The sequence below is a fragment of the Sphaerodactylus townsendi genome, linkage group LG09 (genome assembly GCF_021028975.2).
Source record: "Sphaerodactylus townsendi isolate TG3544 linkage group LG09, MPM_Stown_v2.3, whole genome shotgun sequence".
In the NCBI taxonomy this organism is placed as follows: Eukaryota; Metazoa; Chordata; class Lepidosauria; order Squamata; family Sphaerodactylidae; genus Sphaerodactylus; species Sphaerodactylus townsendi.
Genome location: NC_059433.1, coordinates 44,227,547 through 44,244,998, shown reverse-complemented (window position 1 = coordinate 44,244,998; position 17,452 = coordinate 44,227,547). Strand labels below are relative to the sequence as shown.

At 41.3% G+C, this 17,452-nt stretch overlaps 1 protein-coding gene and 1 long non-coding RNA gene across 4 annotated transcripts in view; one reads left to right on the top strand and one right to left on the bottom strand.

Moving 5' to 3' along the window:
- EMILIN2 (elastin microfibril interfacer 2) overlaps positions 1-5,247 on the top strand; it is a 38,163-nt gene extending 32,916 nt beyond the window's left edge. For all 3 annotated transcript variants that reach the window (XM_048507506.1, XM_048507505.1, XM_048507507.1), the window contains exons 7-8: positions 2,224-2,352; positions 4,847-5,247. In XM_048507506.1, coding sequence (XP_048363463.1) covers positions 2,224-2,352; positions 4,847-5,184 — 467 coding nt within the window. In that variant the 3' untranslated portion in view covers positions 5,185-5,247. The remainder of the gene's footprint in view (positions 1-2,223; positions 2,353-4,846) is intronic.
- A 1,517-nt stretch (positions 5,248-6,764) lies between these two features.
- LOC125438874 lies at positions 6,765-12,487 on the bottom strand. Its single transcript, XR_007245436.1, has 3 exons — positions 11,382-12,487; positions 10,170-10,273; positions 6,765-9,980 (listed from the first exon to the last, which is right to left on the bottom strand). It is a non-coding gene; the product is annotated as an uncharacterized LOC125438874 (long non-coding RNA).
- Between the last annotated feature and the right edge of the window lie 4,965 nt (positions 12,488-17,452).

Genomic DNA, 17,452 nt, shown 5'->3' with positions numbered 1-17,452 from the left:
AACAAACATAAGTTACAGTGAGCTTATTCCTCCACCATATGCAGTCAAGGGTTGTGAATTTATATAAGTGGAGAGAAGGCAAGGACTTGCAGGGGAATATCATTTTGCCGTATCTGCTATTTCCTCTGTCCCCTTTATTGAAGTCGCATAACCTCTCCCCTTTTCTTGCTTCCTTCTCTCTTTCCCACTAGTCAACCAACCTTTATCAGCCCTCCTGCTTTCAGATTTCCCTCCAACCCTTCCTCTGGCAGCCTCTCCCCTGGGAAAACTGTGTGGTCCAGTGTCACAGTGGGAAATCCACAAGGACTTGAGAGGGTATCTCACTTTCCCGTTTCCCCTTCTGCACACTATATTATCTTTTCTTCCTCTTGCCAACCCTCAAATGTCACTTACCCTGCTTCCTTTTCTCCTCCTCATCCCCAAACCAATTAACTTTTCATGTGTTCCCCATATTCTGCTGTAACTTCATTTATACATCATCTTTCTCCACAATGTGGATCTAAAGCAGGTTAGATCATTCGCCTCTCTTCCATTTTATCCTCTTAATAACTCTGTGAAGTAGGTTAGACTAACAGGATGTGATTATCTCAAGGTCACTTGGTGAGCATCACTGCACAGTGGGTAATGCAAACTTGGATCTCCCAGATCCTAATCTGAAACTCTAACCACTTGTACCACATTGGTTTTCATGTGGTGGGTGTTGCTGAATAGTAGCAAGCAGCTGAGCCTGTTAGTGGTTGCTTCCAGGCCTGGCATCAATGAGTCACTGGAAAAGGCCATTCCCCATCTCTCTGCCTTTGATCAAGGCTTGAAGGCTGCCAATATGAGTGTGAGGCTGCCAATATGAGAGCCTGGCAACTCTTGCAATGGCTACTGCAGGGGGCACTTTGTTAAAGGTCCAGCTACAGCTTTTATTATTTTGAAATTCCCTGCCCCTCTGTGTGTGTGTGTGTGTGTGTGTGTGTGTGTGTGTGTGTGTGTGTGTGTGTGTGTGTGTGTGTGTGTGTGTGTGTGTGTGTGTGTGTGTGTGTGTGTGTGTGTGTGTGTGTGTGTGTGTGTGTGTGTGTTAGAATTCAGATTTTCTGCAACGTTTTACTCAGGTTTGTAGAAAAATCTGTCTTCTGTTCATGGCTATAGTTTATGGATTTAAGTATCCACAGATGAGGGCCACATTGAAAATCAGATATATTGGAAACCCTGCTTATATTATTCTCCCCTCCGCTGTGTATTCTCATGACAACATCCCTGTGAGTTGGGTTAAAAAGAGTAATTGACCCAGGGTCATGCAGTGAACTTCTGTGACACCATGGGGCATTGAACCTGGGTCTCCAGAATCCAACAACTTGATCATTGCACCACACTGGCTTGCTACCCACTTACTAATTCCATTGTCGCTATGAGTATTCCCCATCTGCAAGAATTCCCTCTGTTGACAGAATGCATTTCATGAAGTTTCATAGAACTTAAGGTAATAATGCCTGGAAGAAAAACGGCATGGTGAGCAGTTTATGAGATGAAAACCATTACCAACTGGCAGACTGCAAAGCAGCTTCCACACAGTGGCTATAAAGGGTACATATACAAATTTGGAAGAAATCATTTACCTTCCAATAGTTCTCCACAAAAATGGGACAGCCAATGGCCAGTGCAGATTTTTACTTTCATCAGGATTATTTTGTAACATCATCTAAAAGGGGAAAGCCAGAGAATTCAGCTACCCATTCCTACTCAGGATGGGGCAGCCTAGCTCTGAGTTTTGGCAGGATCAGGCAGCAGGAATGCTTGGGCCACTAAGTCCTCTTCATCAGTCCATCCAGTCTGTGTATGTTTGCTTTCACCACAGGAAAATGGGAATGGTGGCCATTTCTTGTGTCTTTGCTTGAGCACTATCTCATGAGTACAGCACTTGTGCGTAGAGGAAGCTCTCTGCTGTCCTTTTAGTGCTTTTAGAATTAGGTACATATATAATAGAAGTGCTTTTTTATCATATAAGGAAGTCTCTACTTTTCACTGTTTTAGATAGGAAAACATTTTCTCTGTTCTGACTGTAGGTACTAGGGAAGCTTAAGGATAATGCATGGTTAACCCTCACTCATGCAGTAATAAGACTACTTGGAATTATGTGCTTTACAAAAACACCAACTCAAGGGACAAAAGAAAAAATTACTTTCTTAAGACCACATAAGCAACCCTAATAATTTCATGATTATTTCTGTATTCCAGGAGCAGCTATTACTTCGCTGGTATCATTCTCTGCCGGTCTCACACAGAAACCTTTCCATGATGACATGGGTGTAGTGCATTTTAATAAAGTGCTTGTTAATGATGGCAACAACTATAACCCTTCTACAGGTAGGAAGACGAGTTATGTAAGGGGTAGAAGTCTAGCAGTCATTCTGGTTTCAGTGATGTGGCAGTTTGTGCTGATCTTACTTAATTCAAATAATGGAAAACTGCCACTTGTACAGGGGGAAAGACCCAATCCAATCCAATCCAAGTGGAAAGACCCATGCAGCAAAATTGTTAAGATGATCCATTTCTTCAAGGATGCAAAGGCTTAAGAAAGACAGTAGATTTCAGAAACATAGAGAATTCACTTAAATGCTCAATTACAGACTATTATGAAAAGAGAGAGAGAGAGAGAGAGAGAGAGAGAGGCTTTTTGTGGATTCTTGCTTCTATTTGCTCCAACTTGGACAGCTGTTGGTAGTATTAACAAGCAGCTATTTCATTTGAATGTAGCACCAGCTCAGGTTTACAGATGAAGCGGTAATCAAAACATCCTACAAAATTTCAGTGTTTTTGTTTATCTAGTCAGCATATTTTTCCTGTTCAGTGGACCTTCACATTTTACACGTTTGCAAATTCCCACTGAGTTCAAAAAGGCCAAGCGGTATGTTTGTGTATGACCCATTGAGCTGGTTTGTTCCCACAGTACTGCTTTGCTTTGACTTGTTCAGGCTGTCTTGATAGACCCTGAGTTAGGCTTGTGCATTCAAGTATTTGCAAGCTGAAAAAAATACTCAAAAATACCTTACTAGTGTTTTGGGGGTATTTTTTCAGCCAAATACACAAAGAGAACTCCCCCATGCAGCCAATTGTTCTGATGCAAAAAAAAGAAAGAAATGCCAAATAGCTGCAGTTAAAGGGCTCTAAAGTTGTTCTTTTTCTACCTTCGGAGGTTTCCAGAGCAACAGGAGGGAAGGGGGATGAGCCATTATTGTCAGACAAATGGGAGAGCATGTTGAGGGAGCTAGCTATTTGCCCAATCACAGTAGTTATTTTCCAGGATGTTTGGCATCAAATGTTAAGTCCAACAACCTTGTCCCTTTCCAATTAATAGGTTTCTCAGGGAACAGGAAGGAGGGAGAAGGGTATAGTAGCAAATAGGATTGGAGATTATGAGCATCAGTGCTCTTCAGCCAATCACAGAAGTTGCTTCTTGTCTGATTTTCTTTCCAATTCTTCTGTGCATGGGCAAAGCATATAAAGAGTATAAAAGCAAATCCAGCTGCTGCTAGACTCCATTTCAGAGAGGGGTTTCTGGAATATGCACTGCTAAGTTTGGCTTCAGCTGTTACTCTAAGCCTCTGGAGGTCTTCGGCAGCCTGTAAATCTGTTGCGACCAGAGCTTTCCTGGAGGGTTTAAAGAAATTGGTTCATTTAAAAACTATTTGAAGTTTCTTAGTTGTTCAGCTACCCAGTTTTGGACTTTGAGGGTGAGTGAAGTTTGCACATGCTGGTGACTGCATCCTCTCTGTGTGTCTTGGAAAGCCAGTGCAAAACACTCTTCCGAAAATTACAATGTCACTAAAAAGAAGCAGCAGGGAAGATGCTCAATTTGCTTGGCGGAATCCCCACCCCACCCTTAATGCTGTTCTGAATCCACCTGCCGCAACTTAACTCTAGTAAATTTGCAACACAGGGAGAAGCTGGAGGTGGTGGTCACTCAGTCATCATCCATCCCAGACCAAAATTGCATTCTGAAAATTAAATAGAGCTGTACCAAAACTTTCTTCATCTTGTAGATGACAGGGATAGAGTAGGTTAGGGATCAGTGTGTCAAATGGAAAACAGCAGAATATATGCATGATAAAGTTAATTTGCATGTGAGTAACATTCTTCTTTGCAGGGGTGGGAGGTGGGAAATGGGAGCCAGTGATAAAGAGCAGCTGTGTGCAGATTGCTGAGGGAGGAGGATCAAGGCATATATAAAACTCTTCCTCATTATCTCAAGCCTTCCCTGGGGAAGGGATGGTATGCATGTTTGTCAATGAATTATCCTTGGTTCTAATGGGCTTGCAACAGCCCCCTCTCCCCCATACTTAAGATGTTGTGATGGGCTTCTATTTATTGTCCTTGGTTCTAAAAGAACCCACCCAGCCCCTTCCCCCAAATTGCTGGGATTCTCTGTTTTGATATTAGTTCCATTGGGCTTGCCCCAGTGACTTGTGGTTCTTCTGGGCTTTGTGTTGGTTTTTGGCACAAGAAGCATTGAGCAGTGGTTGCTGCAGGCTGCCTCTTTTGCCCTGGAGAAAAAAGGCTATTTCCCCCTCATTGGAAACAATGGCAGATAAATGGGGCACCTACTTTGGGGGCCCATAGAATTGGACCCCTGACCCCAATGTGCTTGAAACTTGAGATTTCTTCTACGGACAAATGCCAGCAGCTTTGTTGCAAACTTGACGCCCCTACCTTAAAAAAAAAGCAGCCACTTACTGGCATTGGGGTTCAGCTCCCCCCCCCCCAAAAAAAATTTCATGTCTTTTAAACCTAAATACTGGAAAAAATGCCCAATGCCAACTATATACTGGCTTCCTTAATTAACGGACTGTCATTTTTGCAGGGATCTTCACAGCTCCATATGAAGGTCGTTATCTTATCACTGCTGTCCTAGCTCCCGAAAGGGATGAATACGTTGAAGCTGTGCTGTCTGTTTCCAACGCAAGTGTCGCTCAGCTCCATACAGCTGGTTATAAGAGGGAGCTGCTAGAATATCACAAGCCAAGACCAGGAAAACGAACTTGTGGTGGAACTGGGGCTTTCAATCTTGTTCTTCACCTCAATGCTAGAGCAGAAGTAAGCATTGTTGTTACTGGGGGGATGCTGGCCTCCACAGACTCTGATGAAATGTATTCCACTTTTAGTGGAGTGTTTCTATATCCTTCTGTTTCTCATGGGTAAGGTATGTGAGCAGTAGGTAGGGTAGGTATCTGGAAGAAAGCAATAAAATGGCAACCTGTTCTATTCCTCTCTCCTTTTCTATCTTCAAGATATAACCTTAGATAGTTATATCTTTTGTATAACATGCAAAGGTTAACATGCATCTCTGCAAATGCAGAGCAAATGTGTCCCACAAGCTATGCCTCATTAGCAGATTTATCACACATTATCGGATATAATTTACCTTCAGGTATTTCCAAAAGGACAAAATGCAAACCCACATCCCAACTCTTCTTGCGAAGCAAATGTGAGATTTGACTGTAACTGTTTTAATATAGCCCCATTAATTTTAGTAGGGCAAACCAGCATGTGTTGAATAATATAACCTTTATGATCTATTCGTCCCCTATACAATTCAGATTTAAGCAAAACTTGGCTTATCAGTGTGCAGCCATTATCTTTAGCCAAATTTCTTCTTGTATTGCCTATGTTTCCATAGTTACAGGCATAATTAAGCTCTAGTCTGATCAATACTGAAACTAGTTTTGAACACATTAAGGAAATAAGAAATCCAGACAGTTACACTGTAATACAAATAATTGATTGACACTAAACAATGTAAGAGAAAAATTGTAACAATGAACCTCATTCTACTTTTGATTTCTTTACTTTGATGTCAGATATCATGAGTTCAATGTTAACAATTGGTCTAATTCGATGATGGGCATTTTTAGTCCATTAGTGTCTTTCTCTATGATCACTCCTCTTCTTTATGTCTTATCTTTCCCTTATTACAAATTGTTTACATTTCATAGAGCTACTTCATAGGGAAAAAGCATTATGCTCAGTTTGAAAGCACTGATGTAAGCCCCAAAGAAATACTTTCTTTCTGATTCACTGTTTTCACACAATGCTGGTTACAGTGTTGGTTCAAAACTTGCTAAAGAGGTATTTCACTTCCCTCTCCCACATCACATGCTTTACAGTGCAATCCAGATTGCTTGGGGAACACTGAAGTGGCTGGAGGCAGCACGGCGAAGGCAGCACTGCACCACACCCAAGGGAGAACAACAAATTCTCTTGCTGCCTGAAGAGCCCCTTAGCTCAAAGAGACTTATGTCACACTTTGTGGGCTGTGAAGGCAGCATTCCCAGGCTGGAAAGCTGGTAGAAGCTGTCTAATGTCTGCTTTACCCTGGGAACACCTTAGCCCACGTCCCCCATGCCAGCGTCCAATCCAGACGCCAGCACAGCTCCACAGTGGCCCGCACTTCCAGGTTTCACCAGCACATTTACCCTTATGCCAGCGGGGCTGCCCTTTACATACCAGAGAGGGGCAAACATGCCAGTGTGGCCCTCCCCCTCACCTTATCTGGGTTTGCCTCCACCCACCCCCAAAGTGGTGGGGCTCGCCTGTGATTCAAAATTTGTAATTCTCCCATCAATTAAAATAAGCTGTCAATTTAACTGAAAGACCTTTTAGATAAAATCATCTTTCTACATCCAGTTCAGGACTATTTCTTCTACTTTATTAGGCTATATGAGTGTCTATACAAGTTATTTTAAGCTCTATAGGTAGGAACTACAAAACAGAAACATCAGTATTCTTAGGTAAGGTTTTATTGTTGGTTTAATTAAACACATAAGTGACTTATTTTCCTAACAGATCAGTCTTTACAAAAACACCGTACTGGAATGTTCACCAATTAATAGTTGAGTGAAACTCAAAGCAAAAATATTTATAACACAGTTATCAGTAATTAAATACAACATACTGAAGAGTTCTCTCCTTCCTTTGCATTCAAAAACAACCAAAATGCAGATTTTTCTTTCAGATTAGCAAAAGGTAGTTGCTTGGCAAAAAGGCAAGCCCCTAAATTAATAACTGTAATACACTTCTTCAATATTAGTTGCCTTAAGGAACTTTTTTACTTCAGTGGGCAGCTTACACTTCATGTTCACATTTGTGTAAGTTAAATCAATTAGAATTCCCTAGTTGAATAGTCTTAGTTAAGGGCAAAATTCTTGAAGCATTATTTTAATTTTATTTATTTTAAAGAGAACAATATTTTAAAGCATCACATTTACCCTTGAATATTAAGAAAAACACTGTTGTATTTAAAATTGACTTGTTCCTTCCCAATACTAGTTTTGAACACATCAAGGAAATAAGAAATCCAGACGGTTACACTGTAATACAAATAATTGATTGTTTTCTTGCATAATGGGCAGTGTTTTCCATGTTCATTCCTACGCAAATGCTGAAGGATTTTGGCTATGATTTCCCAGCCCCTTACTTGAAAACTGTCACATTAGTTTTGTATGACAATTTCAAGTAGTAATTTTTGCAGCACAGGCTGCTCAATACATTTCCAAAGTAAGAGGAAATGCATTTTCAAAACAACTGTAAAATTGCTGTTTTTCCCCACTAACATAAATGTTCAGCTCTTTCATGGAAAGAATTGGCTAACTTGTGCAGATCTGAAATACAGTAGGAGCTTTGCTTCCCAACACCGATTTCAAATCATCTGTTTCCACTACAACAAGCATACTTATTAATAGGAGCAGTTCTAAACAGGGATTTTGTGAATACTGGGGCACAGTCTACCACGGGACAGCTCTAGAGTCACTGAGGTAAAATCCAAACGTAGTATTTAAAGAGCCGCATAATGCTATCCAATCCAGACTCTGACATTATAAATAATAGCATATTATTTGTAAGAAACGTGTATGTATTTCAAATTAATGTTTGGAATGAGATGACTCAAGAGTACTCGTCAGCATTATGCATACTAACAGCACAATTTTCCCAATCTAGCAGTACAGCAAGGAATTTTTCTTCCAGAAGCTTTTTTGAAATTGTTATGGTCACAGCTTGTGGATCTCTGCTGCAATCACCTTTTCACATTTTCAGAATGCTTTAAAGTAAGACAATAGGAAAGTGAACACATTCCAATTATTGAAATGGATTTCACCCAATACAGGAAATTTTGTTTTGATGGCACTGTACGATTTGCACTTTCCTTGGACAGGAAAAATGTACATTGTTAAATTCTACCTCATGACCAAAACAAAACAAAAAATCACAATTGCCACACTGAACTACACAGCCTGACCATTGTAAAGTCACAATTTCAAGGCCTACAATTTGCTGCGCTTACACTTAGCCTAGTTAATTCTTCTTGAGTGATTTTCTGAACAAATATATTAGCATAAGCCATAAGTCTTTTCTGGCTTTGTGAGAGAGTCTAAGTAATTCTTCAACTGAGGACAAGAGCTACACCTAGCCCTTCAGCATTGTTATAAGGGCTCACTCAACTGAAAACTTCAGGAATTACTGGAGCTGCAAACGTAGTTGTTCATACCTGACAAAAGAGGCAATTTTAATATATTTATATGGATCTTCTGGGTGATCAAGAAAAACACCAGTTTATAGACACATGGTGCCAGCATTTCACTTCTGCCCCTTCTAGACCTAACCAGCTTCAACTAGACATAAACCAAGCTAATTTCAAGTTAGTGGTTTTTAAAAAACCATAAATTTTCTAGTTAGTTTCACTTTGCTTGCAAAATACTTCAACTGCCAAGCAAGGTGTGGGGCTAAAACGTGCCCAATCTGCTGTATTGTTTCCAGATAACTCAACTGGTATCTGCTAGCTAAAATTAAAAGAAGTGTAAGACAACTGGCTACTTAAATCAGGACTTCAGTTGCATTTTGATCTGCTATGTTACTAATAAAGCATCTGATCAGAACTGACATTGACAGCTGATTGTCCCATGCCACTTTTGTCAGACAGAAGAACCTCAACACGCAGAATTCTGGTAAGGCTTAACAGTAGTCCAAGGCTCACAGACTGATTATATACATTGCCTTTTTTTATTGTAAAACAACAGTTAATCCCTGAATTGTTTTTTTGTATATTACACTTACTGACCTATGTAGTGTGCACAGATTAAAGAAGTGCCAACTGTTACAGCAAAGGTTTTCTTACTTTGCCATGGATTTCCAATTTTATATAGCAGCTAAGGAAGCAATGTACATATGTAGGACACAAGTAACAGGAGGCATATTTGACAGCCCTGTCACTGTGTTGTTTAAAAAATGTTACAAGGCAAAATAATGATGAGAATGTGCTAGTACAAATACCATCTCCACTTCCACCATCAGTACTCTCTGATGCAGCAAAATGACTATCAAGCATTCAATACTGAGTAGTAAATTCTGAAGACATTAAGGAATTTAACCACAAGAATCTCAGATACAACATCTGAAGCAGCCTAAGTTAATTGAGCACTAGATACAATTCCTATATTGGGTCTAACAGTGTCTATATCAGCTCTGCATACTCCCCCCCCCCCCCCCTTAAGATGATATATCAATGAGACTAGTCGCACAAATTACCTCGTGCATCCAGTATGGTTTGTATGTATGAAATTGTTGGGCTGCCCCTAAATTCCCACCCTCTGCTGTTTTCTAATGTCTCAGTGGTCTGGTATTTAAAAGAACTAGTTAGCATTCCAGCGCCTTATGCAATAAGGATATCACAAGAACAAAGCCGTGCATTTCACTGGCTTACACAAACCTATGACACTTTCTGTATTTAATAAGACATCTGGTACCAAAGGATAAAGTATCCTCTCTTCAGAAAGAGGTGGCGTGTGAGCAGGGCCATTCAAATTAAATCTTCCATGTTCACCTCTGGAAGTGGTTCTCTCCAAAAGCAGAAGGAGCTGAATTCAGGGCGTACAAAGGCAGAATTCTGTTCCTTGCTAAGAAGTGGAAACACGTGTTCGACAAGTTCACTGAGTCTGTAATATCTGTGTTCAAAAAGGAATGAGAAAAACAGTTATTCATAATCCTAGTTTCAGTGTAGTCAGGATGCAGTGCTACAAGTGATTGCTCAAAATGGAGCTCCACTGAAAGCTCTATTACCTACTCCAAAGTTCCTGCCCAGTCAACTGAGTGATACCTTCCCCTTCAGATTGCTTTTAAAAGTCAATACTTACGAAGACTTGTTTCCTTTCGTTTGTTCCTGGATGAGTTCACCCTTTGGGTTGACAGTGAATATTCGACAGTCAGGAACACCCACTTGCATGTAGGCATATACATCCTATGGATTACAAAAAACACCCTGCATTATGTTTTCAAGGCTGCACTGATAATTTTATGAGCTGACTAATGCAATTCTTGCAAAATTTATGGGGGTACATGTATTCATTCTAAATAGACAGGTTCTACATTAACAGGCCTGTGATCGAATTATTTAACACCCTCAAGAATGCTGCTAACCCAGTGCTTCCTTCTGGCTTTATTGTTTATAAGAAGGCAGGACAAACCAACAGCAGGGTAAGCCCAAGTTGACAGAAATCACAGGGAAGTTTCTAGAGATAAAATGGAATGGAAATTAAGCTTTATTTGCCATTTAGGTCTCAGGTTCTGAAGACTGGGGGAAAGACCTTTATAAAGATGAAGAACAAAGTACAAATAGAGGGGAAATTTCGTGTTAAGAAACTTCAATGTTTTGAATTAAAAGCTCAAGCCAGAAAAAATTATTAGTAGCTTCAAATGTCACAACTTGTTCCCTTTAAGGTAGGCATGAAGTCAGTTGTGGAATAAGTAATGTAACTACTACAAAGTTGGATGGAATTAACATATAAATGAAGTTATGGGTGCACTGAAAAAAGGCTAGGCACAAATAGTGGTAAGTACTTAACGTACACCCCAATCCAGAGCCCTGGGCCACTGGCAATGGCACCACCCTAATGCCTCCAGGGGGCTCTCTGGGGGCATGGGGAGGCAGAAAATGCCAAAGAACGCCCCTGCCACCAGAAGGCCCTCTATAGAGTTTAATGTAAATACAGGACCCAGCCCAAGGCGCAACCAGTCACAAAAACAGAGTGCAAGCCAACTAATGTCGGCTCCATCCCTGGGAATGCCCCACCTCTCCCTACACCAGTTTCCAGTTGGGACACCAGCATACCTCTGTGGTGGCCCAGACTTCTGGCTTTTGATACCACAGAGCTGAGGGATGGCCAATCACTTGTACCAGTACAGGGGACAAACACATTGGCCCCACGCCACTGCATCAAGGGTAATTTCCCCCACCCCGGATTGGGCCATAATACTTTGTCAAGCTCATAAAAACTAATTTCACGACCACCATTTGTAATGTGAAGCACAATTATTTTGACTCATTGTTAGGATGATGGCAGACTTACATTAGGCCTGTTTCCAAAAGCAGCATAGAAAGGTTCACATGGACCAAATAAGTTCTTGATATCATTCAAACACTCAATTTTGAACTTCTCTGGCTTCTTCTCTATCACTTCCCTGAGGGAGAAAAATCATGAGTGATAACCAGTCCCACATTATCTAATCCACGTGTGTGTCTGCTTAAAATGGTATTGTGTAAGCCTTAAAAATATTACTGCTGCTTTCCTAAACTAAAACCATTACTAACTATTATCAGAACGGTCACATATACAAGCTAAGTACTTACTGCATTCTTGCTGCACTTCCTCCTGTGCATGGGAAAACATCAGCATTGAGCTGTACACAGCAGCACTTAATGCTTTTTCCTTGTAAGTATATAACAATGGAAAGTTATCTTAAAATGTTCATAGACACATACCATTCTTCCAGGCATCCCAGGATCCAACTTGAGAACTTAGACATTCAAGTTGCAACCTGTTCTATCCCATCCTACTATATTATGCCATATTCTAGAGTGACCAACAAGAATAGCTTACAGCTATGTATATTGATTCTTCAGTTGGGGCCACCCAAGATTCAAACAAGTTTATACCCAGTCCTAATGGTGCCCTTTAGTTTCTCCAATTTCTACAGGGAAAAGCAAAGTTCTGCACTGGCAAAAGAGAAACATGAATGCTGGAGGAAGGAGGAAAACTTGGGAAATGCTGATTGGGAAAGGAGAAAAGAGACAGAGCTTGATGGAGCAACAAATAACAACCATCACAAAGCAAAGCCTTTATTGGCCTATAGGACAATACAAATAGGATATAAAAACAAATTTAAAACAATCCCCAAAGAAAATAATAATAATAGAGAATCTCTTGATAACAGAATGACACTACGAAATTAAGAACAGAGCTATCCTTTAGGGTTTATAATTTGGCCATCAATGCACAAACTGCAAGATCAGAATTATTTAGCAAGTATAAGATCTTTTGAGTATCTGATATCCTGTCACAGTTCAAGAGAAGAACATTTGCATATTTTCCTCTAATTCCTTCATGTTTAGTGCAATGAAAGAGGGAATGGGCTAAACTTTCCAGTTGATTTGAGTTACAGGAGCAGAATCTCTTTGCACCCTCTATTTTTTTAAATCCCCCACCCACAATAACCCCAATTAAAACCCTCCCAGAGGGGGGAAGCAAACAAAAGTGGGTCCCATAGATGATCATGGGAGCTCCAAAAAGGAAAGATGAAAAGGGGGGGCACTCTCAGCGACTGGACACTCCAAAAGCCCGGCGGAACAATCCCCAGTCCCATAGGCCCTGCGGAACTCACCTGGGTCCCTGCGAGGGTCTGGACAGCTGGAGGAAGAGCAGCCCACTGTGGTGGGGCTAGGGCTGAAAAGGTCCTGGCCCTCGGGTGGGAGGCTAGTTCCATCATTGAGGGGCCAGGGAACCACTAGTACCTTGGCCTCTGCCGAACGCAGGGAGGCCGTGCAGGGACATATGGGGTAATGCGGTCCCCGGTATGGGAGGGGTCCCAGGCCTGCGTAAGGCCTCAAAGGTCAGCACCTACACCTTGAAGATGATTCGGAACTCGACTGGGAGCCAATGCAGGTGGCACAACACAGGTTGGATGTGATCACGAAAGGCACCCCCTGTGAGCAACCGCGCCGCCGCATGCTGGACCAGTTTTATATATGCTCACCAGGCTGGTAGAGTTGCTAGCTGCTGTGAGAAAAATGTCTTCTCCCTTTGAGGGTCGAAAGTGCCATCAAGTCACAGCTGACTTACGGCAAGCCCATAGGGCTTTTCAAGGCCAGAATCAAACAGAGGTGTTTTGCCATTCCCTGTTCATTATTTCATTTTACGTGATAAAACAAAAAGTGATGTGTGGACGGAAGATTTTCCCAAACTGATTTGTTTCCCAGAAAAATGTTCAATTATGAATTTTTATTGCTCGGGGAAGGGGGAGGCTCTGCCCCACATATGTATATATAGTTTCTTTTTACCTGGAGATGTCAGAGCTGTGCTGCAAATCAATCACATTAGATAGACATAAAGCACAGACAAAACACAGTGCCTGTATATGGTCCAGGCTTGTACATGGTGCACTGGCCTTCTTTTGCGAACACTATTTAAATTTTGCTAACTTTAAATATTTAAATTATTGATTTAATAATTTCCCATTCAAATTTCCCCATAAAATCCACATCATGGGTGTCAGCAATGGATGGGGGTGGGATTGATGTCACTCCATACAAGTGTCTACAGAAAGCAACCCAGTGAACAGCTGCTCACAAGCAATCCCAACTACTCCCCATACAGTCATCTCCCTGCTCAACACAGGAAAGTGGGACATCAGCATGGGTGGAGACAGCTCCTCCAACCTACACCATCACAACCATGAAAAAGATGAGCTACATAAGCAGTGCCTTAGAAACCAAATGGGCAGAAGTGATTCAAACACTGGGAGATCTTTGAGACAACTGGGTGGACAAGCAGCTTGGGATGCCAAAATCAGCAAAGACGGTTCTGGTGCAAATATGAACTCCCTGCACAACTGCCACCCAGCTGGGTTTCAAAGTGTATTCCTAGCAAGAGTGGCACAGAACAAATGACAGTCCTGGGGATTCCTCCTGTGGTGCCCCTGCTTGAAGCAAGGCAGGCTGTGTTGATCTGGCCCTTCCATAGTGGAACAAAATGGGCTCTTAAGGAGCAGATCCCCCCCCCCCAACCCGCTAGTAAGAGTCTATTTTTGAAGCCATGGTGTATAAAGTTACTGAAATTAATACTGTCCCCCCCCCCCCAAAAGAGAATGTTTCGGTTCTCAGTTACTTAGAAGCTATTCAGAAACTACTTAAACTGAGACAATAAACCACATTCTCACAGACATTTACAAATGGACTCATAGCAGAAGTAATGTCTTTGCAGCCTGTGTTGGAATTCAACCAGGTCAAGGTGGCCCAGGGGGACAATACATGCCATCTCTCAAGCAGCTTCTGTGCATTTGGCCCACAGAATTTGCAATTGTTGTGTTACATAATAGGTCTTAAAAGTCCACTGATAAGATTCACCAAGACACCTCCTCACAGACAACGAGCACATTCTTGCTTCTGTAGCCTCTTTTCTCACTCCTCTGCATACCAAAGTAAGCGTTTACCAACAGCGTTAAATATCCTGTTAAGTGTACCTATGTTTCAGGGAGGTTTCTACACTGAGAGATACTCCTCCCACATGGGACTTTGCAGGAGCATGCAAGCTACCCAAGTCAAGCCTGGTGCTTTTTGCTCAAATATCTTACCACACCACAGTTCTTGCTTTCTTTCAAAAGAGTGATTACATTTAAAACAGAATTAATCAGGAAAGCCCCCTTGCATGCCGTCTTTCTCTGCAAGAGATAAGTGACATGGCTACACTTGAGCATATGGTTGCAGAGATACGCAATGACAACCTATTACAAGATGTCACATGATTAATAAATGTCACTCCATTCTAACCTAGCATGTGATTTCCCTGTGTACACTTTTGAAGTGGTATAGTCCTGAGATAGTCTTTTTTATCATACAGTCTGGCCAGTAGCAGGTGAAAGCTGTAGATGCATGCCTGCTCATTCAAGGTCATTTGTTTGAGCTTCTGGATCAGATGCTAGCAAGGTTTTCCTTCTGAGTGTGTATGGCTTTCTCTGCCTTCCTGTGGACTATCTTTCAGGATTCCTTTGGATTAGCTTCGGTCTCGCTTGCTCTTAACCCTGGCCTACAAAGCAGAAAAGGAAGTCTATACAAGAGGATGGATCCGTATTACAGATGTGAATGCATATCAGCATCTGAGTGCAAACACAAATCACAGCAGATTGTAAAACACAGTCAAGCTGGGGTGTGGGGCAAATCCTCAGGAAGGTCAATCCAGGGGCAGAGTAGATGCAGATGAGTCTTAGTGAAAGAGGTAACACAAAGATACCAAAAGGAAAAAAAGCAGCAGAGAAAGCAGAAGTCAGGCAGGCACACAGAGCCTAAACAAAGACAGGGCAACTAACAGAGATAAATGGAAGAAAATTAAGCAGCCGTGGAACTACCCGGAAAAAAGCCTAGCCTGATTTACAACACAAGCGCACACAAGAAGGCAAAGTCAGGTCAATTGGCTACTAGAGAATGTTAGAGGATAATACTGCCCATTTTGTCTCATGGGCTGCAACTTTAGCATGGCTCACCACAAAAGTCACCAACATGTAGAATGGGAAACTTCTAGTTCAAGCCATGCTGATAAACACAAAAAAGTATTCATTTACTTATTCCATTTCTATCTTGCCTTTCTTCCCAGTGGGGACCCAAAAGGGCTTATTGTTCCCCCTTATTCCATGTATCTCAACAATGACTCCGTGAAGCAGGTTAGGCTGAAAATGTAGAACTGGTCTGGAGTCACCCAGCAAGTTTCCACAGCAGAGTGAAGATTCAAACTGGGGTCTCTTCCCAAATCCCAGTTGATACTCTAACCGCTACACCACAATGTAAAATGGAATAACACAGGATTCATTTTTCAGCTCTCAAGCTAATATTCACAAGCATCTACTAATGACTGAGTGGGTGCTTTGCTTTCATTGCCTCAGTGGGCAGAGCAGGAGAAAGAAAGAAAAATATTGTTTCAATTCCAAGTAACAATGACTGCACTGTAAATCTGAATCTACCTTGCAAGAAAGATGTCTCAATTCATTCCAGTCTTGGTGAAAATGTTTCTCTATGCAAATAATAATGAATAGGATGAAACAGTTTATGCCTTTTTAAAAAAGGAAGAACGCCTTTATGCTGTACAACTCCACCTTTGCACACAACACAAATTGAATCCAGACTGGGGAAAAATCCCACAGGTTCCCAAAAGTTCACAAGTGTGATTTATTTTCCTTCAGACTATGAATTTGGCACTCTGTCTTTCAAAGCCCTGAATAGGGGGTGGGGGGGAGAGACTTTTCAGTTTCCACACATATGTTGCAAGGCGTAACACCATGGAATGTTGCAGACAGATGTGTATACACTAGCATGCTAAGGGGTCTATTATTTGTCACTGGTATTTTCTTGCACAAAAGAGTTCAAAGAAGCAATTCCCTCCCATGCACACACACAATTTGATACAAGTCTGTTGTCTCTTGAAAATATGAGCATGTTCAGTATCACTGGTTTCTTCTTCAATTCATTTTATTATCATAACTAGCATGATGCTTTTAGCCTTGTTTTATACATTTTGACATTGGAATTATGCCATTATAGTGTCATTCTGTCATTACACATGGCTAGTATGGGGAAGAGTTTAATATTATCTTACCAGTGCACAAACTTTCTGCATGCTATTACACCTCTCCTGCCATGGAGAGCCACAAACAGAGAAGCTGTCAAGAATCCGGTTGCTAAATTAGCTTATCAGTGCTACGACATCAAACTAGCATAAACAAAGAACAGAAGAAACTCTGATTCACTTTATCCAGGCAGGGAATAGCGCAAGCAGAACTGGCTAGGTAAGACAATACTTTGTACTATAACACAGTTTACAAGTTCCCTAGTGGCAGAACTTGCACTCAAGCAGGAATACAAGTCAATGGATTTTACTTGATTTTGAAAGAAAAGCTAAAAAGTCATCAAAACAAAATTTGGTTCCCCCTCCCACCAATATAATCAGTGCATGTAAAATACCTCATGTCCTAGGACCCCAATCAACAAAAAATTAAATACGCCAATGGTTTACACCGCATTAAATACACTAACAGTTGAACAAGTCTAAGTTGAAATGGGAGGTGCATTTAACAAACATTTACCAATCAAATATCACTCATGACTGTGAGAAAGGATCTTGCAATATTTTGAAGGGTGCGGAATGAGACAATAACCAGTACTCATTCAAGTATCTCACATTGAGAGCCTCTCCACAGCCTCCAGCTTCAGTGCCATTCTTTAAATTCGAAAGAACACCTTTTCATTCTAATAACAATGACATCATCACATGGCTGTCAGATCTGGCAAATGTGCCAACAAAACTGAGGGCAAACAAATCCACACCTTCCATGTGAACTAGATTAGTTTGTTCTCAGTGATGCCCTGACATAGTCA